The following is a 27,713-nucleotide window of genomic DNA, read 5'->3' on the forward strand; positions in this document are numbered from 1 at the left end:
ATGGATGAATGCCAGCATGAGCTCGACTTTGAGGAGCTAGAAAAATTGTGCATAAATACACCGGAGGACGAACTGTCAGCGGAAGAGGAGGACACAGGAACAGTGCAAACGGGCGGTGGAGAAGAGGGAGGCGGAGCAGGAAGGTTTAGAGATATGGTAAGTCGTGGATCGATTTTCTACTCCTTGCGTGTCTCTGCTGCACACTTGAAGCATCTTGCAAGGGGAACGGAAAATCTCCAGCAAACAGTTCCGATGTTGCAGACAGATAGGGAAACTGCCAACCTATATTCGGGCAGGAAATCGATTCTACAACCGGACACGTCATTTATGTACTCTTTTGCCTTCGCTTTGGAGGAAAGAAACACTGTCATCCACTTATTATGTTCTCATGAGAGTCTTAGCGAAAGTATGTACAGCATGGCAGCAGCATGGTGGTCAATTCAGGGGGCGCTAGAATTTCAAGTTAAATATTGTCCAACAAAACATCGTCCGATTGGCGGACCCTTGAAAAACTACCACGGTGTCCTTAAACGGTAAACCTTGATTAGCTCGAAATTATTCCGAAGACCTTCGGGTCCTTCTTATGCCCATGGCCACACGGCGGTACCGAAGGCTACACACAGCAAACCCAGGGAGAGCGTGTGCGTGTGTGTGGCTTCTTGTACGCATGCTCCACCGTTTGTTTACGTCTGCATTTGTGTGGAACCGTGCATGTACTACAGCATTCAGCAGTAACAGTCAAGCATCTTCTGCTCCATGAATCAGTTATGAACGAAGAACGATGAACGTTAAGAGCAATCGCCATAGGTAATACTCATAATGAGATGCTCATCTGAAGCTTAATGTGACCAGCATAAGTAGATTTGGTTTCATTAACGTGAAGATGTATTGCTTCTGGTATGAAAAATGCAGCTGCTTTCCCTTTCACCTAATCGTTGCGGCTTGCAAGTGCATGTGACATCAAACACCGTAATTAAGAGCATAAATATATCCAGATGCCATCATAAGACGTAAGACTTTTGCTCAGATACACATTCCTTTCCTGCGGGAACATTCGCCATTCAGCGTCACCTTTCACGTAGGGAATTTTCTTTAACTAAATACCATTCACAGACACACACACACACGCAAACCCGTCTGTCTGGAGGTGCAGTTGAAGTTCATGAACTTCGTGTGCCATCGTTAAACGCTGCACCACCATTCCAACCATCATCATCTAAGCTACACAACACCGGTTATTGGCCTCGATCAGGTATCGGGAAAAGCGTAAAAAGCCCACAAAACGATACGCGTGGCAACGAAGCGTCTACGGCTAGTGGTTGCTCTGTCGCATGTTCTTTTGCAATGCGCCAGACAGACGCCAGTGCACCCCTTTTACAGACGCTATCGCTTAATTATGGGTCTGCAGCGGAGCCCTGCTATTTTACTGCAATAAAATATTCACAATAGTAGCTGTTCCTTAAACTTAGTTCATTGTTTCTGCAACTTAAAATATATCAACAAAGCGCTGTCAGTATACCAGTACATGGCGATGACATTTGGGATAATAATACTTTGTTTTGACATTTCAACAGTTGCTCAATATTGTAGCACTCGCCCCCAATTCGCTACGCAACAATGGCCACGAAAAGCCAATCTCATAACCGCCAAGAACGATTACGGCTTACGAATGTCTTCAGGTCAAGCTGAAACCTACACTCGGGAGTTAGCCCATCCACCAGGCGGCATATTAAACCGCCTACGAAACGTGCCAAACCTACCGCGAACTGCTCGATGTCAAACGTAGCAAATGTGACACCGCATTACATAATAATTGGATTTCTGCGGAATAAGAAGCGGGGACAGGTGGATACCGCGACCACGGAATCTTCCGCTCCTGCCCAACAACTTCGTTCCGGCCATTTTCACTGACGGATTTAGCCACAAATATGCTCGCGTGCCCATAACTAATCCAAACCCCCGGTTCTCGTTACTGTCCACGAAGCGCGCACCGGCCTTAAACAGACCGGTCATGGGTTGACAAATTTTCCTTCAAATCTCTTCGTTGCGCTTTCCCGGCATTTACGCCCGGTGGTGTACAATTTATTTCCATTTGCCGATTTGATTGTGGCGTTTGTCTCTCTGGTCGAAAATCGTCATCGCACTCGGTCCACTTTCGATTTCTGCACAACGCTTCTCCCGTGCGCGTTCTGTTGTTGCTGCTGCGAGTACGAAATTGCCCCCAAAAGTCTGGAACCGGGACGGGTGAAAGTCACGATTTCTGCTGCATAAACATACACACAACACACACACAGTGCTACAAACTGTACCATGCACCCGGAAACACATGGCGTTTTGCAGTCAGCCGAGAAGGGCCGTCGAAAATTGGGCTGAAAATTGCTAAAAATCCAACTGCAGAGCATATAATTTTCCGAACAATTCGACGATCTCTCTCCGTCCGCATGGATTTGGGCGTGCGCTGCCACGTGATCGTGGACTAGGGGGGTCCCATTCGATACAATACATTTAATTTTCATTCGATTGTGCACAGCAATAAGAAGGAAAAAAAACATTGAATGAAATATTAGTTCGATTGATCCAACGGTTAGCAAATCACAAAAAAAAACAAGAGATGAATACTTTCAAATTTCGAAAGCATATAAAAATCAACATGCGATATACTGACCGTGAGCTAAAGGCATAAGCAGCATGCAATGGATTCCTTTCCATTTTGCTCTGATAGTGCTGTTCGGGTTGGTTTTTTCTTGCTTTCCTGTTCGTGCTTGCTTTGGCCCCCAAGACGATTGGGGTGCTGATCTTCTGTTTTCACCCCCTCTCCCCCCTCCTCCCATCCTCCTTTTTTTAACTATGTACCTGACTTCTATCGATAGCTCATCGTTCAGGAAAAGGCACCGAATGGTAAAGATTCGCGTGTTGCTTCGTCATTTCGCTGATCTATCGCCACGCGGTCGAACGGCGGTTCGTGAGATTGCGGGCCAAAGATAAATAAATATAAAATGGCATAGTCCGATGTACGGCAGAAAAGCGACTAACCGAACGCGTTGACGGTTGTTTGCCGATGGCGATGTTTCCTACATAAACAACAATCGATTAACCACCATCGTAACCCATCTCTTCCGGCGGCATGAAGATGAGAGAATGAATGGTTTGTTGGAAAAATAACATCACTCCAGATACCGGTGCAGGAAACCGGTCTTCGATCGCAGATCGCACTCTCTGGTTCTCTGCGCCACAGCACAACACAGAGCGAACACAGGGCGCTGGGGATAATTGAAGCCACACATAAAACAGACATGCGATTAGATGCGCAAAGCATTGCAGCTAAGCGGTTTAATGCGGTGCAGAAATGGCACACAATTTACCCTGCCAAACCCTAAAACGATAGCGATCGTCATCCCAATAGGGCCCAACAGCACTGTTCCACATTTCCACCACCGCCGAGCCAAACGTTGCTGCGGCACTGCAATGAAAGGTTAATAACAGGTTAATTTCATCCATTCCATTCAATTTTCCAACCAAAGCTTTTGCTGGGTATTGCAAGCGAAACGATCACACACAGTCTATTGTGCATTATTGCACCGGTTGGCACATAATTGGATAAACCATAATGAAGATAAACGGATACACTTTGCTCAACGACACTAAGCTGGGGAAGGGGTGGGCGCTTTCAGGTCGCTTGATAAAAAGCGATAAAAAGCTTTTGTGGTGGAAAATTATGTAAGCATCATCAGCATGAACCTTTCTTTAAGATCCGTCATGAGTTGTTATGCATCTCGTTCCTGCCGAGTTGAGTTCAATGGCTCATGATGCGAAGGGTATCAAAATACACTTGAAGCTGAATTTTATCTGTCGCTCACTACGCTTCCCCATGATTCGGTGCTTAACGTGCCTTGTGGAGCTTATATGAATGCGCCATGTGACTATTTTTTGGCAAAACAAACCGTGTGTGTAAGGCTCAATTGCGTTGGCCATATGCCAAGAACACAGCAATCGATTCCTGAAAGTCAAAAGGAGAAACGGACCATTTCGCATTCAAGATTTTATTTGCTGCAGTGTGGAACCTAAATCTAATCCAGCTGGTATATAATGTTCGGTCATAAGGTCAAATATATTCTCCTGCTGTTCTGTGCGAGTTTTGTACGAGACTGCAGATTGAGATCGTTATTGATGTTTTAGAATGCAATAACGAGCTGGTAAAGTAGTAAAGCCTGTATTGCATGGGCCAACAACACGCACGGTAGTCTCTTCACTACACTTTCCTGTGGCTCTGTGACTATTTAGCTAAATGGGGTACTTTTATTCACAGATAGGCTCACCTACCATTTTGGGGTCTCGTTTAGGGTGCGCGAAGGCCTACATCGAAAACGAGTTTTATTGGAGTTGGAGAAGAAGGTGAAAACAGCGAAAGCAATCATCAAAAACATGCTCTTTCTTCGTATTGAAAAAGCCCAACAACCTAGCGTTCATTATGGTGTTTGTTGAAACACTTCCTGCCATTTTCGTGCAATAATCTCGTCCCATTACCAACAAGGCTGGTCGTGCTCACCTTTCTCCCAAAAAGAGCCATGCCTTTAATTAAAGAAACAACAGCTGTGCCAAAAATTATGTTGTTTTGGAAAAAGCAAAACCGACCCAATGCAGCTCGCACTCGCCGAAGCTTAAGCCTGCGCAAATATGTTACTGCTTTTTTTGCTTGTGGATAATCTGTTTTTGCCCCTTTTTTGTGGACTATCGTTTGGATGGCTGCTGTGGTTTGTATTTGTTGTCCTACATTTGTAAATATGCAGGCTCAGGAGCATGCCACCTTCTTTCGCCTAACAAACGTTTATGTTCAAGTAGAGACAACAAAAACTATAGCGTAACTACTGTAGTTAAACAGCTTTTCCGGTACTATTATCTCATCTCAGCACCCCCCTTTCAAGCTACTTTCCTTTCGATTAGGTGTATGAGAGATTACACAGCAAAACAAAAAGAAGCTAGCAATGGAGTTCCAAGCGACCCGAAGGGAAGACAACCTCAGGTCGAACACATGTTGAAGGTCTCGTGCAAATAGCCACCAAGGCACGTCCGCAAATGACTCACCTGGAAGTGGAAATGGAAAAAACACACATACTTGAAGTAAATCGGATCGACTCAGGTCATAGGCTTTCGTATGGTTGCCGACTGGCAAATGACCGCAAAGAGGTGTGGAGGTGTGTTGGCACGCCCCGAAACATGAACATTAACCAGAGTTCAAACGATCAACCCATTTAGCACGTGTCCGGTTCAGTTTCGGTTAGTTAGTTAAGCGAAAGCCACACAAATACCACATCGAACCTCTTTCTACTGATTACTTTTAAACGATGAAATTGAAAATCAAAGCTCTAAAGCTCGGTCGAAAAGGTTAAACGGTGTGCAGTTGCAAGTTCCTGTAAAGCTGGCATTTGATTGCATCCGTACGAAGGCAAGGGAATATTTTCAAAGTTGAAGGTTGTTTCATGTTTGTCTGCCTTTAATGGAAAACATACAAAGCTCTGCTGGCACGCCGTTGGGAAGCAACACGATGGTAACGAGCCGCACGCAAATGTTTACATTGGTTCGGAATGGAGCAACCGTGGCCTTGGCAGTGAGCTTTGAGTCAACAACTTGATGTTTGTTATGGCCCTTCGGTATAGCTTTTATCACCTTTACCTGTTCCACACACCTTTTCTATGGAAAAGTTTTTGGGATTTAAAAAGTTCCACGTGCACTGTGGATCCCCCTTTTGTTTCAAATTGAAGCACTTGCCATAAGAGCATGTTGTTGCAGCAAGTGTTTATTCCCTTAAAAAAAGGTCAAAGGATCAGCTTTTAGAGTGTGCGTGTCTTCCTTCTCGTTGTGTGCATACATCGGCGTTAGTATCGATCACTCATCGCCATACTGTCACAATTGTTAGTAAACAGAACATTATCATCAATAACCCCACTCTGACAGCTCACTTCTGTTGGGTGTATTTAACGACTAATTTTTAATCAGCATAACCATATAAACGAACATAATAGCGCGCACAATAAATCATCTAACGTCTCTTCATCTCCCTCTCTTCTCCCGCACCCGCCGTCACATTAGGGCCAATCGGAGAGCAAGAAAGCGTCGAAGAAAGCTGCCGCCACCGACACCGGTCTGCATACCAAGGGTACGGCCATGTCGTTTGGTTTCAAGAAGCACAAGGTGCACCAGGCGACCAGCAACAACGGTACGATCGGCACGACCGGAACCAACAAATTGGCACCGGGCGGTAACGATGGTGGTGGTGGCGGCGGTACGGAACCAGTCCCGGGAGCGGTCGCTAATCAGATCAAGAAGTTCAACAATAACAACCTTACCAACAATAACAACAGCAGTGCGACACTGGAAAGGGAGAAAGCGGAAAGGGAGCTGGTGCACGCGACCGTCATCACGAACCCGGGCGTCGATGCGGCATTTAGCGACAAGAACGGAAATACCGGTAAGTGTGGTGGCAACCGTGGAGGATTGTTCCTTTTAATGATGTGTGCCGGTGTAGCAGAAAAGAAGATAGTTGGCAGTGTTTCTTAAGCTGATTTGTTTGCTATACATCAAACCTCTAGTGCTTATTTGCGTTTCGGTTTGAAATCCTCGCTGGTCAGAAGGGTGCTTTCATCGAATCTGGTCAATAAAAAAAACTTTAGTTCAATCGATCGAGGTCAACGACATCGTGTTGACAGGTTGATGATTAGAGCGACAGTCTATCGATAGCAGTTGATCTGCTGACACTCGATCGTTTCCGTACGCACGTTTCCGTAGCTAAAGATCAACCGATCCGAATGTCAAACGCTTACCTCATAGCACTGTTCGGATGTTCGTTCAGTCAAAGTATTCCTTTCGGTAATAGTGTAGTGCAACTGTGCGCATTAAGTAAATATTAGTGGTGTAAACATTTGCAAGCTCGTGTTAAGACCAACTACATCTGCGACGATCGTTACACAGCGTTACAGCGTACAGCATCCCGTACATACGATTTATGTTTTTTTCTGTTTTCTTTTTCTATTTTCCCACTTCAGGTTCAATTGAATCGGTAGACGACACGGGTGGAGGTACCGGCCGTAATGCATCCACCGGCCGTACCACACCCCGACTGCAACCCGCAAAGAAGGACAGCCATGGAGCACCGTACCGTAGCAATCGGTTCGGTTTCCGCACCAACAACATCGTCCGGCCGGCATCGGTCGGACTGCAGCCCCGGGTGGCCAACGATTTTGACAAACATTCCTCCAATACCAACAACAACAACAACAACAACATCCACACTAACAACAATAACAACGTGTACGTCGTTAACGATAAACGCCGCTCGAAGAGTGCTTCATCGGCGGCATCAGCACGCACAACCTTTACGCCACTGTCCGGCACAACGGCAGCACCGGCTGCTGCAACCGGAACCAGTGGGAATGCGGCCATGGCACTGCACCAGCACGCGTACGGTGCGGGCGGCGGTGCAAGTGCGCTGCATCGTCCAATGCCGAAATACCAGGCGCCGAATACAAAAATAACTCACAACACGTCGCCAGCCACTAACAACGGGTGCGGCGGTGGTTACGGGACTTATCAACAGCAGCAGATGACGAAATGCAACCAGGAGGAGCATAAAAATACTCAGCATTCCGGTGCGGGCCTGAAGCAACCGGCCCAACCGCATCAGTATACGCACGGTAGCAAAGCCGGACAGACCGCGTCCGGCAGTGGTGGTCTATGGTAAGTAATTCGGTGGTCAACTGCCATTCGGTTAGAAGAAGATTATTCTTACCCATAATGGAGCGTAAACAGTTTCTTACAGCGTTGTCATCTACGTCACGCTGATGCGTACGTCGTACACGATGCGTACGCCGAACTGTTTCCTCTCCGACGCATTAATTGTAACGCTTAGGAAGATACATTTATTAATAGCTTATTTTCGTCTGTTATTTTCCGTCTTTTTGTAGCGCAAAACCACCACTGGCCGGTAATGGCACTGCTGCCACGACAACTACGGCCAAACTAGGTCAGGAAGCGGCAACGACTGCGAGCAAATTTACGCTGCATTCGTCCAGCCTTCCGAAACCTCAGTATCCGGTGTCGATCTCGCTAACCGGCACCACCTCCGGCCCATCCGCCAGCTCGCGGTACACGATGGACACGAAGGGTGCCAAACATGCAGTGAACGTAAGTCGTAAAGAGTTCGCCAACACGAACGTGACCGGTGCACCGGCCCTCGAGGATACGACCACAACGACGACCAGCAGCATCCGTATGCCGAGGCAACGCTACCGCAATTTAGAGATGGTAATGAGCGGCAGACACAAGTTCGAGGTGCGTGATCTCGAAGCGCTCACGACAGAACCGATCGTACCGCTACCGCTTCCGGAACTACCGAGCGCATTTTGCAGCACAACCAATCAGCGAACCGCACCGCTCAGTGGGCTGATCCGATCGACAGAGCTGAATGCGAGCACTAATGCATCCACCCTGCACGATGACATTGATATCAACGACAATCGGTATGAGATGGGCGAACCCGGTGCAGAGGAGGAGGCGGAAAGAACACCCACCAGCCCTGAAGGTGGTGACGTTCCGAAGGAAAGTTTGGAAGAGGAAAAGCTATTGCGCGATAACAACTCATCGGAGAAAAGCTTGAAGGGTGCGCTGATGAAGGATCTGGTTGAGAGTTACGAGGAAAGCAAGAGTTCAACGCCGAGTTGTTCCAGAGCGTCCTGGTTCACTGCTGGTGAGGCACTCGCAGCGAAAGACTTTGGTATTCGCAGCTTGAGCACTAGCGTTGAGAGCAGCAGCACTTCGAAGCAGACTGATTCGATTCCAATGAAAGTTCAGGAAGAACCGGACGAGGAAGACATTAGCTCCGTTACCATTACGGCGGGAAATCCTTCGGCATTTTGTAAGTATAATTTAGCGTCATTTTATATGTGGAGGTGACGCAAAAATACTTATTTTTGGTTGATTCTTCCTTAGCTTCCATCTCAGCGCCAGTTCCGATGGATATTTCCACCAATCTGGACAGTGTGTCAGAGGTGCAGATCAGTTTCACCGATCCCGGAACCGACCCTTTAGCCTCCAGTGAGGCCGACGTACCGAACCGAATGTACCGCAATGAGCAGACTAAGTTTGCCGAAATGGCCGCCGCCATCAGTGACGTACTGCTGCTGGATGATGAAACCTCCCCAACCGATAGTCTCGTCAGCAGCTGTACGGAAAATTCGGACGATGCAAAAAAGCCACGCCATGCCAAGAAAGCGGTGGAAAATACGAAGGAAAAGGAAAAGGATATCGATGAAATTTCACCTGAGCTGGACGAACTTACCAGTCCCGTTTCGCCCGGCACTCCGACGCATGCTTCCAACTCCCTGTCGCTGTCGGACGGTGGAAGAGATTTTTTAATTGACGATGAAATAGCCGATCAGCCGGGCCTGGTGTTCGATGAGGGTAGTACGCTAGATCTTGGTTCGCTCAATTTAAACCTGACATCACAAAAGACCGACACACCAACGCTGAAGGATAACCACCACAATCGAGCGGGTGTTACACCGGGTGGAGCTCCGCAACCGACGGCGATCAAAGCGACTCCTCCAACGGCAGTAAAACCACGCAAAGTTATGCCGGATGCGTACGAATCGCCAGCCCTGTCGCGAAAGTCAACTCGCAGCGGCAATCGCATGGCCAGGGCCGAATCACTGGACACCTTGTCACCGTGTGACTCGATCGCATCGGATGACTTTATGCTTGATTTTGACTGCAACAGTAGCATGGATTCGATTGATCGGTAAGTTTGAATCGTTAGCAAATCATTTCATTTACATATGGTGCAAAATGATTCTTTCTACAATTTATAGAGTTGCTCGATCCAGTATGGGAGGCAGTGCTACAGGGTTAAACTCCATGGATGAACTGCAGCTGTGGTCCGAACTGGAAAACAAAGGGGGCCACATCATACGCGAATGGAGCACACTGCTGCGCAGCAGCCCTCAAAGCATCAGCAACAGTAATAACAGGTAAATAGTTTATTATTTAATCTTCTCAGTTGATTCTGCAGCTTCTGAAGTGTGGGGTGGCTATCTGTGGCCAACATTATTTTTTTACGCGGTAAAGTTACATTTCAAACTGCAAGAAATTGTACACCGTTCGCATGGTAACATGTGAACCCCTAAAAGTATGCAATTGTGCTTACGTATTATGGTACGTTTATAGCATGCTGCAAAAAAAGATGGATTAGAGCATCAGGGCGCTCCAAAATAATTGTTTTTGTCATAAACGTTATTAGCTATGCGTTTTCCCAAATATTTGTTATTTATCGTTATGAATCATTGACGAACAAAAATTTAAATTAGATATTAAAAAGCTGAAAATATGTCAAACCTCACTCACTATATTATGTGTCCATTCTGGACACTGTTAGTTTTTACACTGTCTTCCGATTTACGTAGTGTTTGCTCGATTCAGACAAGCCAATGTCGAAACAGTAATCCATCCAAATTGGCTTACCCTTTCGCATGGTTGCACTAATTCCCGGCGTGTCAGACACGTCGATGTAAACCCAGCTAGTTCGACCCTAATGAGAGCGGATTACCGTCACCCTCATTAGGGTCGTGATCCCCCTACGGGCAATCCATGATTGTCTTTCCTACTGGCCTTAAGGTGCCGGTCGGCAGAGCTAGAAGAGTAGCACAGCAGAGATAGAAAAATTTACGCAAATAGCGTATTCTTTTCGACCGTCCAGAGTACTAACGTTTGCCATTTCCGGCCATTCCCTCTCCGAACTTGGCCCCATTCATTACAACGGTGACGGTGATCTAGCAAAAGCAGAACTGAGGAAGGGAACCAAAAATGCACAACTAAGCTCACGTGTGTCGTTGCTATGCATTGGTACACTATTTGTCTTTGTGACTTTGTGGAATTTGAAACATTTTAGTGTACTGGACCAACCACCAAAAAGAAGGGGGGGAGATGAGTGTGAGTAATTGCGACGGAGCTCAAAATTCATATGAAAATCGCTTCCAAAGCGTAACTGTAGACTACACACGGTCGCTACATAGCGGAGCTCGTTCATGGCTTGTCAGGGAGCTAACCACCCATCAATCCACTCCCGGTCCCATATGCTACACATAGCCCAAAACAGCTTGTTCTACGTGCCTTTAGAAAAATTTGTTTTCCTTCCATCCTTCAAAGCGTAACTAATGGCGATTATGATACACGGGGGCAGATTATCGCGATCATGTTACTACCATTTCCATTGGAAGAGTGAAAATGGGAAGTCTGCTGTGGCCGCCGCATATTTGCCACACGGCAAAAGAAGCATGATGTTGCAACATTACGCCTTTTAGCTGGTCGGTGAGTTCGTTCTATAAAGGGCGTACGGTGCGGTTAATCGGTTTACTGTTATGCAGAGCGTCTAGATGAAAAAAAAACGACGGGTTAGCTCGTCGTTAGTCCTACAGTAAGATGAACAGTTTTGCTATTTAAAAAAAATAGTAAAAAATCAAATCTTTTCCACAGAAACGATGGTATGTACCCACCGTCACATGAGGTAAATATGGTTTAAACAAGCCATGTGCAAATTATCATGTAACAAACATACTGTTTCCCGCAACATGATAGAAAATAATAGAAAATTCATTCTGCTTTTTTAAGCTGCTCGTGCATGTTTGCAAATGTATTAGACGGCGCTAAGGAGCGAACCTTGGCTAGAACCTTCTTGATGAACTTGCGCTCAAAACCAAAATTCCAACCCTGTAACACCGTTACGAAATGCACCGCAACACTGCATTAACCACAATTTGCAGCCACAGCTATGCGACCATCTCGCATGACTGCCCTTTCTCGGGCGCACTTCAAGCAGAGAGTGTGTGTGTGTGTGGGTGCGCGGACATAGACCACAACATTGCGCCGTGTGTATTGTTTCGGTCTGCCAGCTGAGCTGAGAACGCGTTTCCATGCACACTAGTAGTTGTGTCGGGAAAGCCGGTTTTTTAACAACAGGAGAAGACGAGATCCCTGCTCTCGCTCTCTCGGCTGATCGCACCTTGATCTGGTATGATCTTCGTGATGCTGGGATTTATTGAAAAGTATCCAAAGGAAACTATTAAAACCATGTAATAAAATCTGTTTTTAAAGCATTGGATGTTATTTAGTTGAAAAGAACAACCTCCCTGCTAAATGGAATCGTTGGAAGGCTTTTCCAACACGCGAGACGCCTATGTTGCACTCACACTGGTGGGTTTTGCTATAACACCCCTCAGCGTTCGCTACAAAACCACCAACACAACAGCAACGGACCAACTTTTTCCACGCAAGCCCACCCCTGGTGCGCCCCGTCGAGGGTGTGAGTCACACGCACCCGTGTGCTGCGTACTCATAGCCCACAGCACACCTCTCGGATGCTTTTTGGGCTCCGTCAGCACCAGTCAGTTCTTGGTGGCTACGTATTACGGGCACAACACACATCGCCGGTGTATTCGCTGGTACCTACGCGGCGCAAAGTGTTTTCTACTCTCGTACGTACAGTGATCGATGCTATCACGATCACCACGAACGCGGTGTGAGGCAAGGTTATCTGGCGCGATCAACCTCAATCAATGGTGATGGTGGTGGGGAGTTGATTTGATAGAGGGCAAAGATCGACCTCATGGTCAGCTGTGTGTTGGGAGGCTGGCTTCGGCGGTGGTTTGATCTTGCCAGCAACTATTTGGAGCATTTTCACGGTTACGTCTAGTTGCGCGGTGTGGTGATGCTGTTGCCCGTTTGTTTAGTGGATGAGACAAAGCAACTCTCTCGTAATCGTCTTATGTTGTGTGTGCGCCACGGACTCTCACCTGTTTCCTTCAACGATACGTGTGATGCTCAGTCGAAGAGATGCATTCGGACGAATGCATTGAAGGCAGTGACGTTGGTTGAATTGTTTGTGATGGTTAGCTTCTAATTTGGACATCTCACCCGAGCTAGGCTGAGCTTTCGTGTGCATTGATTCACGATCGCGTGTTTGTGTTTATGGTGCATTTCCTGCGAACGTGTGCCTCAGGGTCAACCGAGAGTCGTACGTGCAAGATTAGTTTCTTGTGGTTGTTTGGCCAGTGTGACTACGGTGCTGTGGCCACCACATCACCACAAAAGTGTGATTGGTAAGGTGGAAAAGATATTTTTATTACCATCCGTCACTCTTTCTCAGTGTCTCTCTGTGTTAGGTGCTTTGTTTTTTTTTTATTTGCTGTTGATGCACTTCCCAAAGAAAAGAGAAATAATATTCCGATTGCGGTTCGGTGGCGTAGAAGCAAACAGTGTCGGTCCGCAGTTCAGTGGATCGCGTGTGGTGTATTATTAGTTTGTCATTAGTGCAGTGGTAAAGTTGGCTAATTTACACGATCAAAACAGATTAAAATTTCCAAAATAGTGACATTATTCGCTATAATGCATTTGTTTTGAACTCGCAAAATTCAAACAAAGCACCTTCAGCTTATTCTTACCGTAGAATGAGCCTAAAAGTTCACCCATTCCCAACGAATGCAGCGAAAAAATAATAACAGCAACAAACCAGCCAACCTTACTCACAAAAACCACAATTTACAGTTTATACCGCACCGTTCATCAACCCCTTGACGTAAATAGCCCAGCACAGGGTTGAGAACGACTCGAGAAAAGCCTCCCGGATTCCATTAAGAATGTTTGCCCTCGGCTAGCGCTACCACTTTGGGCAAGTTTTGTCTTTCGGTGTTGATGCTCAAGCACAGGCCCACAGTCACGGTGAATGAGAAGTGAAAATTAAACCCCAGAAGCTTTTGGTTTTTGCCGGCTTCCGAAGTGTTGTTAGTGCTGCCAGTTAAGCGAATCCAGACGGGGCGGATGGGAACGCCGAAGCCCCGAGTGGTGTAATGCAGTGCAGTGTTCCATCGGTACCCATCGTACGAAAGCACTAACGAGCAAAAGAACATCTTTGGAGAAGATCCTCATCAGTCAAACACCGCAGCGGAGCAACATCACAAGCATCACGATCACGATGAAGGATTGTGAAACATCGGTTCCAACGCCGGCAAACAGTCCGTCGTCATCGTCGTCGGTTGTTCTGTCGGAGAAACCTACCGCCAACAATAATGGGTAAATGATCGTTTCCATCACGTACCACGAGTGTGGTGTAGTTCAGTGTTAAGCAGTCTCTTTTTAGGACAGAGCCAGAGCAAAAGGGTTTCCCTATCGAAGGGGGTTGTGATGGGGAGTTTCATACCCGGGTGAAGAAACTAGACCATCGTTCCTTGGGTTCATTACGCTATTCTATTCAAATTTCATCACATCGTTCACCGCTCCAGGAAGCAGCTTGGGAATTGTATGCATCTTTTCCGGCCTGTCCGCACATTCGCAGGTTCTAATTTCCATTTAAACAGAGTGTGTGTGAGAGAGAGAGAGGCATGTGAAATATGTTCTCGTCAATTGATGTATAAATATAATTTGATAGACCGTCCTCTCGGGAAGCCTTCTGGCGTAAGGAAATTGCTTTAAATCCTTTATTAAATTCAACTTTAACTGAGAAGGAGTGTTTATACGCAAAGCTCCTTCTTAATAAGCATCAAACCATCATTCCCGACAGACATTTTCATTAGTCCACAGCATTATTTATTATTTAATGAGAAGGAATACTAATGAAAGCTGTATTTCCGCTTCAATTTTTCGATTTCCAACCAATCAATTATGCAGTTTTAGCAACAGTTCGCATTTTTCCCAGCTGCCGTTAGATCTTACCCCCTCCCCTTTGCTGGTGAAAAACTCGCACGCAAATAAAAATAATTTACCAATAAATGTAACCAGTACGGAGAAAACTCTTTTCACTAATTAAAAGCCAAATAAGCACCAACAACGCCTAATTACCATAGAATCGGGTCTAACACACGCAAACGTGCAACCTTTTCGTCCATTGAAGCGTGTACAGGTCTTAAAAGCATTTCATCTTGCAGCAAATAGAAGGAAAAAAATACATTAAAAACCGTCTTATCAATGGTACCCCCGATGGTCACGACTTACGCTAATGTGCTTGCAATCCCCATTGATGTGTGGCCCGGTTTCTTTGTGAGTAAACACAGCGCCCGAGATAGGGTGGCGCGGTTTTTGTTGTGGCGTCGTTAGTCTCGCGTGTTTTTCGCGTGTGTTACTAAACAGCAGCAAACCGATTCGGTGCGCAGGTGAACGTCACATGGGTGGAAAGAAGCTTGTCGTCTTTCTTGAGCTATTGTGCGGCTATTTAAAATAGCGATTGCAACGTCTTAAAATAGTGCTGTTGATGGTGGAGGCATTCGAATGGATGAGGGAATAGTGGTGGCTTAGAAATAGAGATAAATTAATTTAACATTTAAAGTTACTTTTTTCACCTTGACTAATTACACCGTGTCAGAGCTGCGGCACGGTTGGGTCACAAAGCTGAACTAGCGATAATTATGGTTGTTTTTGTTTCCTCCCTTACCGGACGTCAACCGCTGATTTTGAAGGTCGTGAAACTTAAATGCTCTTGACCCGGTAGCGGCAGCGGTGACTAGCTAGGCTGTGATGGCATTTTGCGGACATGCAGCAGCGTTAAAGCATTTTCCACCACACGTGGATTGTGAAGTGGTAGTGGTAGTTTTCTTTCATAAATTATACTGCTGCAGCAAAGGAAACAGAAAGCTTCACGGCGGTCCTAGTGAATAGAAGACGTGGTAGATGTTTGAAGCTTTTACTTTTATTGTTTTGCGTGTAATTTCTTTACGTAAAAAGTGAAAAATCGTTAAAAGCGTTAGCCACTTAACAACTGCTCCATTTAGATTTGTTACATGGATTGCATACTTTCAGGCAAATTATGTTATGCCACCCTGGAGCTTTGATCGGCTTACCAAACCCAAAACCATAATCTCTCGCGATGAACACACCCCGTTTGGTAATCGGAAAAGCTTCCGCACGAAATCGAAAATTGGCCCCTCCCGGGTGGCTGCCAGTTATGGAAGATTAATCAATTAATTGTGTGTTTCTCGCGCGTGTATGATCCTCTTTGCGTATAACCACAACAATAACAAAACACCCACTTCCGTTGCCGGAAGAGCCCGCGACTTTTTTTTCCCGGAATGGAAGAAAATGTGAAAATAAAATTTGCCTTGCCCGCTTACCAATGGAAGGAAACATTCCATTACCTATCAAACACTGACCTAGGCCAATGCGAGATGAAGTTCCGTAAACCAGTTGCTCATAACAACAATCTTCTCTACTCCCCGAGCTCCATCGTGTTGCCACCCCTGTTGTACTGATATAGAAAGTAAACTTGATTGCAGCCGAAAATCATCATCCGTTGGTTTGTGGTGGTTGATAAGATGTACTTTTGTAAGAGCCCCAGACCCCCTCCAGTCCATTACCTCAATCATGTATGTGTGTGCGTCTGTTTGAGTATGCGATAACATTCCGAAGAAGCACATCCCAATAATGATTATTGATTAAACGCATCCGGATTTATTACAAGATCTGCCGCAAGCAGCTTCCTTCCGTTGCGGTAACGAATGTTTTGTGCAACATATTAATGTATCGGTTGCAGCTCGTTTAACATTCCCCAATCCGGTACGATCACGTCCTCCACCACAGCCAAACCTTCCAAAACGATGCGCCTGTGGCCGTGTGTGATATAATTTCACGATTTCACGAACCCATTAACAAATGGTGAGTGGAAAATTGGTTCACCGAACAAGATGAGGCTCGGCTCCACGAGGCGCACTGCGTGTTACGATTGTGACCAAAAGCTCAGACACCCATTTCCCAGCCGTGATGCAGTAGGGCGATGAGTCATGGCACGGTGGCGATTGTCCCGAAACGACTGGAGGTGTTTTCCGTTCACCGTAGGTGTAGAATGTGTTGGTGACGCATGGTTGACCACGACTTCCAAGTCTGCCCGAGGTTAAGAGAAGTTCGATACGGACGGTTAGTTTATAGGTCTTGGGTGTGCAAGATCTACCATGCGTGGATATGCCACCAATAAACCGAACGCGATCATTCGTAGGGCAAGCGTTCCTGTTGGGAGGCAGCTTAATTCTGGGTGATTTAACACCTCGTCTTTCGACAAAAGAACTGGCAGTTGGTAAAACAGTTCCTATAAAGCTTATGCCACATCTTCCACTTTGATCATGAAGCGGGTTGGCATAAGTTCCTTTCACCTCTTACAACACTGAAGCGCTGACGGAGGGAGTTCCGTCAGGTGTGTCTCATCTATTTAATTAAGCTTCAATCCAACATTACCTCACATGTGTAGAGATGCCGCAAGATCAATGATTTGGAAACGACCGCCAAAGTTTTAACACCTCTCCTTAATGTAATGTCTTAATGTGCAGCAATGGTGGCTGCAAATCGAATTCCATTCCAAGTATTCTGACGGCCTACAAAGCACACCACAAAGATCAAATATTTAAACAGCTTACAGTGCCTCGCAAGCAGAGGTCCGTTTAGATTCAATATTTATGTAGCTTTTGTTCGACAAACGGTACGCGCAAAACCGTGCACGGGACGCGTGCTAGACGAATAAACATAAACCATGGTGCTTTATTGCTTTCGCGCACTGGGCAAAGATCCGCCCGCCAAGTGTGCTACAGAATGTGACAACATTCACCTTCCGTACGGTACGCAACCACCCGGGTGAAATTTGTTGCAGATAAAACACATGAAGTCATCACTCTTCGGCTTTTTTTGTGTGTTTGTAGTGCTGATCAGATGGATGCTGTTCTGTTTGTGGCTATTTTTGGCTCAATTATGTCAGCATGTGTATTGTTTTGTTTAGAGAATTGGAAAGACGTTAACCTTTTCCTGTATTCATTTTTAGCTCTCGCGAGGTAAATGAGCTCCTTCAAAGTGACTATTATTCTAAAGCATAATGCTAATTCATGTTTGATTCACAAAGTTTGGTGTATTTGATCCTCAGACATTAGACCCTCGGGCCTTGAATGTTGTAACTTGACATTTGTCTTGTTCGATAAACCATTGGTGGCATACCGAGCTTAGACGTATTTGTTATACGACAGAGACTTGCATCATCTATCACTTTCACAAAGAAACTTTGATTAAACGCCTCCAAGATACATACATTCAATTATGCAGTAGAAAACCGCCCAACAACATGCACATAGGAAATATCACTTTGCATCACAGGCGAATCGCTTCACTTCGGCGCATTATTGACCCAATTCCTAAGGCAACGCTCTCTAGCGGAGGGTCTAAAATCAAACGAAACAAACACATCCACACTTCGGGGAATAGAAACGCCACCCAATACGCTCTGGTCTGTTCCGTTTATCAGCACGTGATCCCACACGTGATCACGCGATCGTGTTTCGAAATTTGAAATCGTTCGTCTAAAGCAGCGCCTAAAGGCCGCTAAAGAGACGCGCGAAAGCTGGTGAACGCGCGCGAAAACAGTAGCGAAGTCCAGGTGGAGTTTGATACCAATATCACCAATAACCACACGGACGTGTATACATCGGTCAGCCAACCGGTGCCATGCACGAGTGCACCGTAATTGGAGCTGCTTGCTGATGCTCGTGATTTATGTTGCCGGCAAACATCGGGAGCGCGCTGTTAGGTTTTTTCTTCCCCGGTGTTCGCCAAACTCCCAGCCAAGTCACTTTCCTTGCGAATTTCACGGATTTCACTCAACCCACCGCACCCACCCATCAATCGAACGAGGAGAAAGAGAGGCGAGTTATTTTTATAAATAACTAGAAAACAAAAAATCGGCAAACGATGTGAATTTCCTGTCACATCCGCGCCCGGCATCGTTGTGTTCCCTTCATCGGAAGTTTAGAAGCAGAAAGCGAGAAAAGGTGATTAATCTGAGAACAGCAGTTTTTCGATGTTGATTTTTTATCTATTTGTAGAAACGCATGTCGCCGATTATTGTAGTTTATTGCGTGTTTTTAGTTTTGCACGGGCGCGTAAAACAGCCAACATCCGGTCGGGCAGACCCCGCGGCAAATAATGGTTGTTTAAAGAATTTGAACAAATATTTTAATAAGAGTCTTTCACATTCCTACCCAACGTAAAGTAGTGTCCTGTTTTCAGTAAAGTTAATGATAAAGAAAAATTAGACACTCAATAGAAAATGTGCCCCTGTTTGATACATACCCCCCCATTCCCAGTGCGAGATGTCCTCAAACTCGAAGGGTGACATCATCCTCTCATCGAGTTCGATTCGGTTGCTTTTTTGCTCGTTTACCCGAGCGAATGTTCACGCTCCGTGCCGAATGTCGAGAGGATCGTGAAAATGCCCCAATGGACAGTGGGACAAAGCAACAGTCACAAAAAAAAATAATACCCCCACAAACCCACCCTCAAGCGAGAGAAAATCTGTCATCTGTCTGGTGGTGAATGTCACCAGCAACTCGGGTGACCGTTCCGTACTCGCTTGGCATGATCGCGCACCACCCATCCCCACCACACCGGAAGGATTAAAATCGACCCTCCACCCCTAACAAAATAGGGGTACTAGGTGGTAAAGCGACTGGGCGAAGGGGAACCAGAAGAGGGTCTTATCAAACGACACCGTTTCGATACACGGTTGTGCGATGTGGCAGCAGAAGAGCGCAATGTTGGGGATCGCTTACATATGTGCGCGTATATGCGTCCCATTCACGTTGCTTTTTCGTGCGTCTCTTTCAGGCATCTTGTTAAGGCACTCGCTGAGGGGAAAAAAATCGCACGCGGAAAAACTCTTGCCCATCACACACCTCCCTACAGCGATGGACCGTGCGCGCCGCATACAGGTGTCTGCTCTTCAACACACTCGCTGTACATATGAATGCACACTGTGTGGGGTCTCTCGTTGGGGGGGGGTGGTGCGAAGCAAAGGGAGGGGGAGGCGAAAAACAACACGGACCAGTAACTCCCGTCCGAAAAAAATAAAGAAAAACTCAACCCACCACCACCGGCAAATTGGTGGCGCAACTTTTGCGCCTCTTCAGTACGCAATCAGCAGCCAAAGCAAGACGAAGACGCGCGCACACACGGGTGTTGTGTGTGTGTTGTATTGTGACACTGCGCTCTGTGCGAGGCGATTTTTTTTTTTGCTTCGTTCAGCGTGTCCGTTTGTTTACGTTTCTGCCTGTGACACACAATCCAGCAGGAGAACCAGAACCGAACCTCAGTAGGCTCTCTCGCCCGCCAATGCTCTCCAGAGTGATTCTCCGGTTCACAGTATCCTGTGGAACGATTTTCCCGACCCTGTTGCTTCGTTGAAGAGAAAAGAGGCCCGCAAAGGATACACAACACAACAGTGTGTTTTTACTATATCCTTCGAGAGTGGAGTTTTGCTAGTGAAGAAAACGGGAGAGAGAGAGAGAGAGAGAGAGAGAGAGAGAGAGGGCGAGAGAGAGCGCAAATTTTCCTGAGTGAATAGTAGTTCAAAGAACGAGCGAGTGAGTGTGGTGTGACTACAATGGAATGGAAATCGTAGCAGGCCCAGGGAAACCCCAAGGAAACCACAATGCGAAGGTGCCGAATCTGTGCGAATATCCGCGATTCTCGCCCATGAAGAGAAGGTTTGCAGTGAAGCACTGTGTTTGTGTCCCCTGTCCTGTTGATATCGACCCAGCAAGGCATACGCCGTCCGTCGTCTTGTACGAAGAAAGCCTTAAAAAAGCGCACTGTTCATTTCTGTGATAATTGTGATAAGAAGTAGTGCGTTAGTAAAGTGATGCTCTCGCTGTGCCACGTTACAAAGCTAACAAATCGATACTGCATCCGTGTACCGACAACAGGTCTTAGTGCGTCTCTTATCATTTAAAAGTGGCAAAGAAGCATACCCCGTGCACGAAAATCGATATACGCAAGTGGAGCGTGTGTTGCTCCTTTACCCGTAGCTAAACGAGACGCTGTAATCTTCGAACTGTTTATTTGTTATCGTCCAGCATTAGGATTAGTATGATAAGGGGCGCCAACCGGTCAGAAAGAATCTCGATGTGCTCGCTGCTTCGGTGTGAAGTAAGAGCCAGTCATTAGTAATTCGATTACCCGTGCCTTTGTAGCGCGTTGTGTTCAGCGAGCTTGTAGCGCAAAATGCAATCGAATGCATCCGGTTGCTCACCACCGATCGGTGCCCGGCGTGTCAAGACCGATCTGCACACGTCGGAAAAGCTGTACATTCATTCCGTCGGTCGGTCACGATCGAACTCACCGATGCATGCCGGTCTCGTCGGTCGGCATCATAACGCTGCCCACCGGAAAGCTGCCAGCGAACCGAAAGGTCCCGCAGTGTCATCTGCACATCCGTCCCATGCAACGAACTCCACCACTGCTACAGCGTACCTTACCGTGCCGCATAGCGTTACCACGACGGTGCTTCACAGTCCAAACCGGCAGCGGAGCAGCAGCACCGGTACACCATCCTCAAGGGCGGGCTGCGGTACAGCCCACCATCAGCGACTGCTTCCACCACAATCGTCCGCCAGCATCGAGCGGAGTGCCAGTGTCAGGTTGAGCACGAGTCCTTCCAGAGCGAACGACCACCAGCCACCACCGAACGGGGCGGGAATTGCAAATAGGTTACTATCGATTTTCTGCCAGCGCAATTTTACGTGTTCGTGGGGGGAGTTTATGGCTTCATGGCTGGGAAGGAGAAGGGAGGATTAGATTGTATATCGAAGTAAACAGTTTTTACTGCACCACTTGTCGGTTTCCTTTTTGGGGGTTGACGCTGCAAAAGCAACAAAAAAGGGTGTCTGTGTTATGCGAAACGAAACAAAACGAATCTATATTTATCGTATCCGCATTGGGGAACCTATGTTCTTTTTCAGAATTCTTCGTCTAGAATATTGGAGTTATACCTCACTAACTCGCGCTCTTTCCACGTTCATTTTCCCTTCCAGATCCCAGCTACCGGCAAGGGCACGGCTACTCACCAGACGGTTGCAGAACAATGCGACACCTACGAATGGGTCGGAAAGTCCCCGCTCGATCGACAGCCTGCCCCGGAGGACGTTTTCCGGCTCGTACAAAACGGCCACGCTTAGCCAGTTCCACAATCTCGCTAACAACAACTGTACGACGGACTCTGCCTCGACGGCTACCAACTCCGCGGAAGATCTCACCCTGCTCGACAAGTCACTGCGCAACTCCATGCTACAGGACGTGGTGCACTTCAAGAAGCAGCTGGTACGACTTCGCCGGATACTGCAAGAGGTGAGCCAATCCCGAGCGCCCAACGACTGTCTCCAGCTGCCTGTAGATCCGTCACGCTCACCATGCTCATCTACCTGTCCTGATCTCTGAGCGATCATCATCCTGCTGTGCACGATCTGCCATAACATCACACATAAGCATGCGAATATCGTTTCCCATACAGCACCTGCATGCAGATGTGGTATAATTTGTTATGAAAGTCCGCAATCAACACCTTGAGATATTATTCTTAATTCATCTTTTGTCTCATCTCATAACTACCGTTTCGCGTCCCCCTTCATTGTGGACAGTTGCATCATATCGCCTTCGAAATGACCATTCGCAACAAAGAAAATACCACAACATTTTCATTACCAATTCCAATGTTTGCATCCTTATTTCTGTCTTCTGCATCATTCATCGTTCATTAATGAATGTGCTTTCGCGCATTCATTTTCGCGCGCTCGCATACGCAACGATTTTTATCAGTGTATTTCCTGATGTGTGTATTCATCGCATTCGTTTCTTTCGCCTTTTCATTTGTGTGTGTGTGTGTGTGTATTTTGTTTTCTTATTTTCTGTTACTGTTACTTATGTTTTGCTTCTTTTCTTTCTCTTTTTTTACTTATATTTTCTTCTTTCTTTTTTCATATCCGTTTGTCCGTCTCTTCTATGTTGTTGTTGTTGTTGTGGTTGTGATGTTTTTCTACGCCATATTTTCTTCATCCCACGGATCGATGTGCGTGTGGGGCTCTTTGTTCCTATCGCCACTACCCCCAACAACTCCGTGTCAACCACCCTTTTGTACGTGTCCTACTACCCCGAACCCGACTGTCGCTGACTGACTTGCACCCAATTGCACCTGAACCTTAACAGGATGAAGAAAATTTGATGATGGTAGGTTATTTTAGTGTTATAATTTTATCCTGTTTTTAGTTAAGATAGATGTTTCACCGAACGGAAGTAATAATAGTCGATGTCCACCAGTGCATGTGCACTTTGTACATAAACACATCTGTTGCATCCTTACTAAACATGTTAATGTAACTAATTGTATCCCCCATTCCTTCTACGTACGGAACGTATAGTTGTGTAACAATTATTCATAATGTTTTCCCCCTCGCTTTCTGTTCCCTCTGTTGGGTTCCACCATTCTAGACCGACACTCTCAACCCATTTGAAAATAACAATGGGCAATTCTTCACGACGGCAGCCGCCGCAATCGCAACCGCCAACGGTAGTATCGGGTCTGCAGCGACAACAACCACAACGGCGTCGACAGTGGGAGGCCCTGGCCAGCAGGAACAACAGCAACAAGAAAACGTACTCATCCGTGAGTCCAGCGTAGCGGCCCTTGCCCTACTGGAGGACCAGCGGCAGGAACTGGCGGATCTCAGAAGACAGGTGGTTTACCTTCAGGTATTTGCACGTTCATTTCCCTTTTATTTCTTTCTCTCTCTCTCTCTCTCTCTTTCCCAATACCTTACGCTTGGTAGTGTTAAAACCGCTCGCCATACAGGGCTTCCGGTCCGCACAATCAGTGCATATCAGTGCAGCAGCGTGTAACGTGTACTGATGTGTTTGTTGAAGTCTTACTTTTAGTTGTCCAAAATTGCAAAAAAAATACATGTGCCCCCCACCTCAGCAAAGGAAAGGCTGGAAGGAAGCAGAAAGGTATCGAAGAACGGAACGAGAACTACGAAAGTTAAATCTATCTTCCAAGCTATCAAACCGATCTATACTATCCAGCCCTATCGTCTATCTATCTTTCCGTTTTTGGAACTCTTTCAAATCTACACACAAACTTATATTTATTGGCTTTTGCTGTTGTAAAACTGTTCGTTCAATGCTCAAGCACACTCACATGTTACTCTTGCAGCAATCTGCAAAGTCCCTGTAAACAAACTTCCAAACCGCTTGTACAGATATTGCTTTATATTATAGAAATTAATAGTAGACCCAAAAAAAACTTTTAGTAATGCTTTCTCCCGACCAAACGTTCGTTATTTTAGAGCTAGAAGTTACATACATTATTCTTTGTTTTTACTGTTTTGCGTATTCTGCGTTTAGCAAAAGTTGTCTTTTTCTAATAGTTTTGTAAATTATCTTTATCTGTTTTTTTTTGTGCAATTCGATGATACGAATATCCAGGGTGAACTAACGGCCAAAGATCGCACGATTCGGCAACAACAGAATCTGATCGAAAAGTATGAAGCGGAGCGAGAGAAACAACTGCACAGCCTCTCGAACGGTGGCTCATCGGTGGACGGTGGAGATGGGCCGGGAATAGTGGCCACCCCAGGTGACAACACGTCCGCCAGTGACAGAAACCAATCGGCGGACACCATCAGCACCGCAACGCAGACTGAACGCGTACGTGTAAAATATAAGCCGCAAACGTGCGGCCAGCAGTGGCAATTCTTGGGCAAATCTAATTTACGGCTTCTTTCCATTTCTTACCCTACTGCTTGTTCAACAGTTGAGGCCGGTGTCGTTCGGTGGACAGGAAGGATTAGGCAGGTAATTATCGGATTTTTTGAGTTGCACCAGTTGTCGGTGCACAGTTGATGTATTGATTTTACTTACCACATATTAGTCTCGAAACCATTTAGTTCTCTTTACGTTTTCGCTCTTTCGTTTTTTCTTCTTTCCTTTCTTCTTCTGTAAATTAGCTTCTGGTTGTTGCTTTTAACTTTTCTTTTCTTTGTGTTTTTCTTTTCTTCTTCCTTTACGACTGTTCGTTTCCCACTGTGACATTGGTCCCTTTCTGTAATATGGTCTCTCCCGCTTGTGGGGAGGTGGAAATTCGATATGCAAATGTGAACTAACTGAAACAAACAAATACTGCAAAAACAAAACGGAAACAAAATCCCGAAAAAAAGAACCTATTTGCGGCAATTCCCAACACGCCCACTGTACGTGGCGGACTATTTTCCCATATGTCATAGATCGGTCACGATCGGTTTCGAGATGGCCCTTGCCTCACGCTGTACTAGCTGGGGGTGTGCTGCTGTTGCTTGTGCCTCACTTGTAGCCCTCCGCTTACTGACCATTATCCGTGATTTATTTAAACGCTTGCTAAATCGACTGAGCCCCGGTACATCCCGGGCAGGTGATGCAATGATGGCTCCCCTGGAGTGGATTAGAAATGTTCCACTCGATCTTGTGCGTAATGCAACGCAAAAGCTCTACTCTCTTCTTCACTGTTTTATCGCATTGTTTTCCACCTCCAAAGAAGCGAGTCCTTAGAATTTTTTGTTCCATTTGCTTAAGATTTTCTTTTCTTTATGTATCATTTCAATCATCTTTAATTGCCCCACTGTATCAACAGTACGCTCATGAAGAATTGTTTTCTTTCTTTCTCTAATACATGCGCTCTCGAACACAATGATACTCTAATAAAACTATAACAAACCGCATCACCACAATCAAACAAATTCGGGAACATCATCAACTCGGATCAACTCCTATGTATATCATATAACACACGTTTGCTAACAAACTAACCGTCAAATTCGCTACTATTAACACAATCGCTTCTTCATCCCGTGGAACTCATCTGTAATACTGATCATGTCATTGTGCGTAACTATTCCTCCCCGAAAACCCTCCATCCAATCTCCCAACCCCCATCCAACTGGAATCCCACATCGTTCGCTTGTGTTCCTTATTCCCGGCTTTGGATTATTGGCTTGTCGAACCACGATTATCACCACAACCAACTCCTCTACAGGCTGCAACTGGGACAGGTACTGCTTTGTGATATAGTACTAGCAATAGGCATGCTGTGTGCGATCAATCTCATCTGTCTCCTACACCTCGTGCACAGTCAGCTGGACACTTGCCCTGCTACGGTTGTACTTCCATCGTTGCCCGACCGCATCCCGGTTAGGTTACCGTACGCACCGTAAAGGCAGATGTCCATATCCCTGACCGTGTACTGATTCCCTTTTGCGTGTCCACACACACACACACACATCTCCTGGTGTTTATGTAGTCGAAAGCGTAATTGAAAATTGTTGCCTAAAAGAACACACATATTTATATTACCTATATTTTCATGCCTTACCCTGTGCAGTTAAATAAGGTAAAGGATACTATCCTTCTCTACGTACGTTCAGAGCTCATCAAATCATCCGATTCCATCCTAATCTGCCTAGCAGAAGCTTGTATACTAAGGCATTCTAACGTACTAAAACTAGCAATTGTACATAGAGATAAGAGTCGTATCTCATTTTGTCGGAATTCATGCATGTCTCTCTCCAATTACTATCTTTATTATGTATATTAATTTTCTTCCATTTCCCCTTTATTGTTTATAGTCGCAGTGAGCGATCGGTGATGAATGGACCTAAAAATGGACTGCGCACACCAACAGCAGTTACAGGACTCCCGAGTAACGCCACAGCCAGTACAACCCCGTCACAACACCATGCCACCATGGGCAATGGTCCAACAACGCCCAAAAGCAAAACCCAAATATCCTCCGTCTACACACAGCTATCTTCCGTAAGGCATAGTATCGCCGGCACCAGTGCTCCAACAACACCGACGACCGCAACCCAAAATGGTCCCGTCGCACTACGGCGTACATCGCTCGGATCAAGCCACAATCTAAGCTCGTTCGGTGTACACACAGCGAGCGATCGATCTCCCGGTGGCAACAGTAGTGCTAGCAATAAACCCGTCCGAACGACACACATTGGAACGTTACCTTCCCCAACGGCCCGTCCACTCCCACCAAACGGTGAACGCATAGTGCCACCGAATGGGACAAAGCACAGCAAAACGATCCCGAACCGAACAACAGCAAATGGTCACGGTGGAGTCACTAAACTAAACGGTCTAAACGGGACGACAAAAAGGACGGGCATTATTAGGCCACCGTCATCGTTCGGCAGTAGTAACAGTCTCGTGCCGGTGGAACAACAGCTAAAGAGTAAATCAGCACCCGCCACACCGCTGGTGGTGACGAATGGGAAGCTACTAACACCTGCCGCCACCGGTGCTGCGGATGCCACAGCCACGACGAATGGGCATCGGGAAGAGTGTTCCAACGGGCGGGAAACATCCGAATCCGAATCGGATAAGGATACGGTAGTGAATGGAACGCTGGTGGGCAATTTAAAGCTAATAGCAACATCATCCGGTGGAGTAACGGTACCAGGGGGATGTAACGATGAAAGCAGCCTAGGCAATGTCACCAGCACTGCAGCGAATGGCATCGTAGGACATTAGGAAGAAGGCTAAAACAGGATGTGTGTTGTGATAGGATGTGAGAAGAGGTCGTGTTACAGTGAGAGATGATTCCGCGTTGAGGTATTACAAAGCTCCAATCACTTTTACAGTGATTTGTTATTTTATTAGCTATATGCGTCATTTGTTACATGCTCTCAGTTTTGATGAACATTTGTGGTATGTTGCTAAACCGTTTTAACAGAGGCTTTCCCTTACGGAGGGATTTTTTTTGTTTTCGTAAAAGAATTGTTCTTAAACTTTGGTTCTCTAAACACATTAGAAAGCAAGATGGACTCTAATTTGTGTTTTGAATA

General features: G+C 46.2%; 1 protein-coding gene across 1 annotated transcript; it reads left to right on the top strand.

The window, feature by feature from the left end:
* Positions 1-27,399, top strand: LOC128716083 (uncharacterized). Its single transcript, XM_053811004.1, has 12 exons — positions 1-156; positions 6,088-6,466; positions 7,041-7,731; positions 7,959-8,908; positions 8,983-9,790; positions 9,861-10,019; positions 21,870-22,182; positions 23,038-23,058; positions 23,320-23,580; positions 24,313-24,534; positions 24,641-24,681; positions 26,484-27,399. The coding sequence occupies exons 1-12, from the start codon at positions 1-3 to the stop codon at positions 27,397-27,399; spliced, it is 4,917 nt and encodes a 1,638-aa protein (XP_053666979.1).
* Positions 27,400-27,713: the final 314 nt, after the last annotated feature.

This window comes from Anopheles marshallii, chromosome 3 (assembly GCF_943734725.1).
Source record: "Anopheles marshallii chromosome 3, idAnoMarsDA_429_01, whole genome shotgun sequence".
In the NCBI taxonomy this organism is placed as follows: domain Eukaryota; kingdom Metazoa; phylum Arthropoda; class Insecta; order Diptera; family Culicidae; genus Anopheles; species Anopheles marshallii.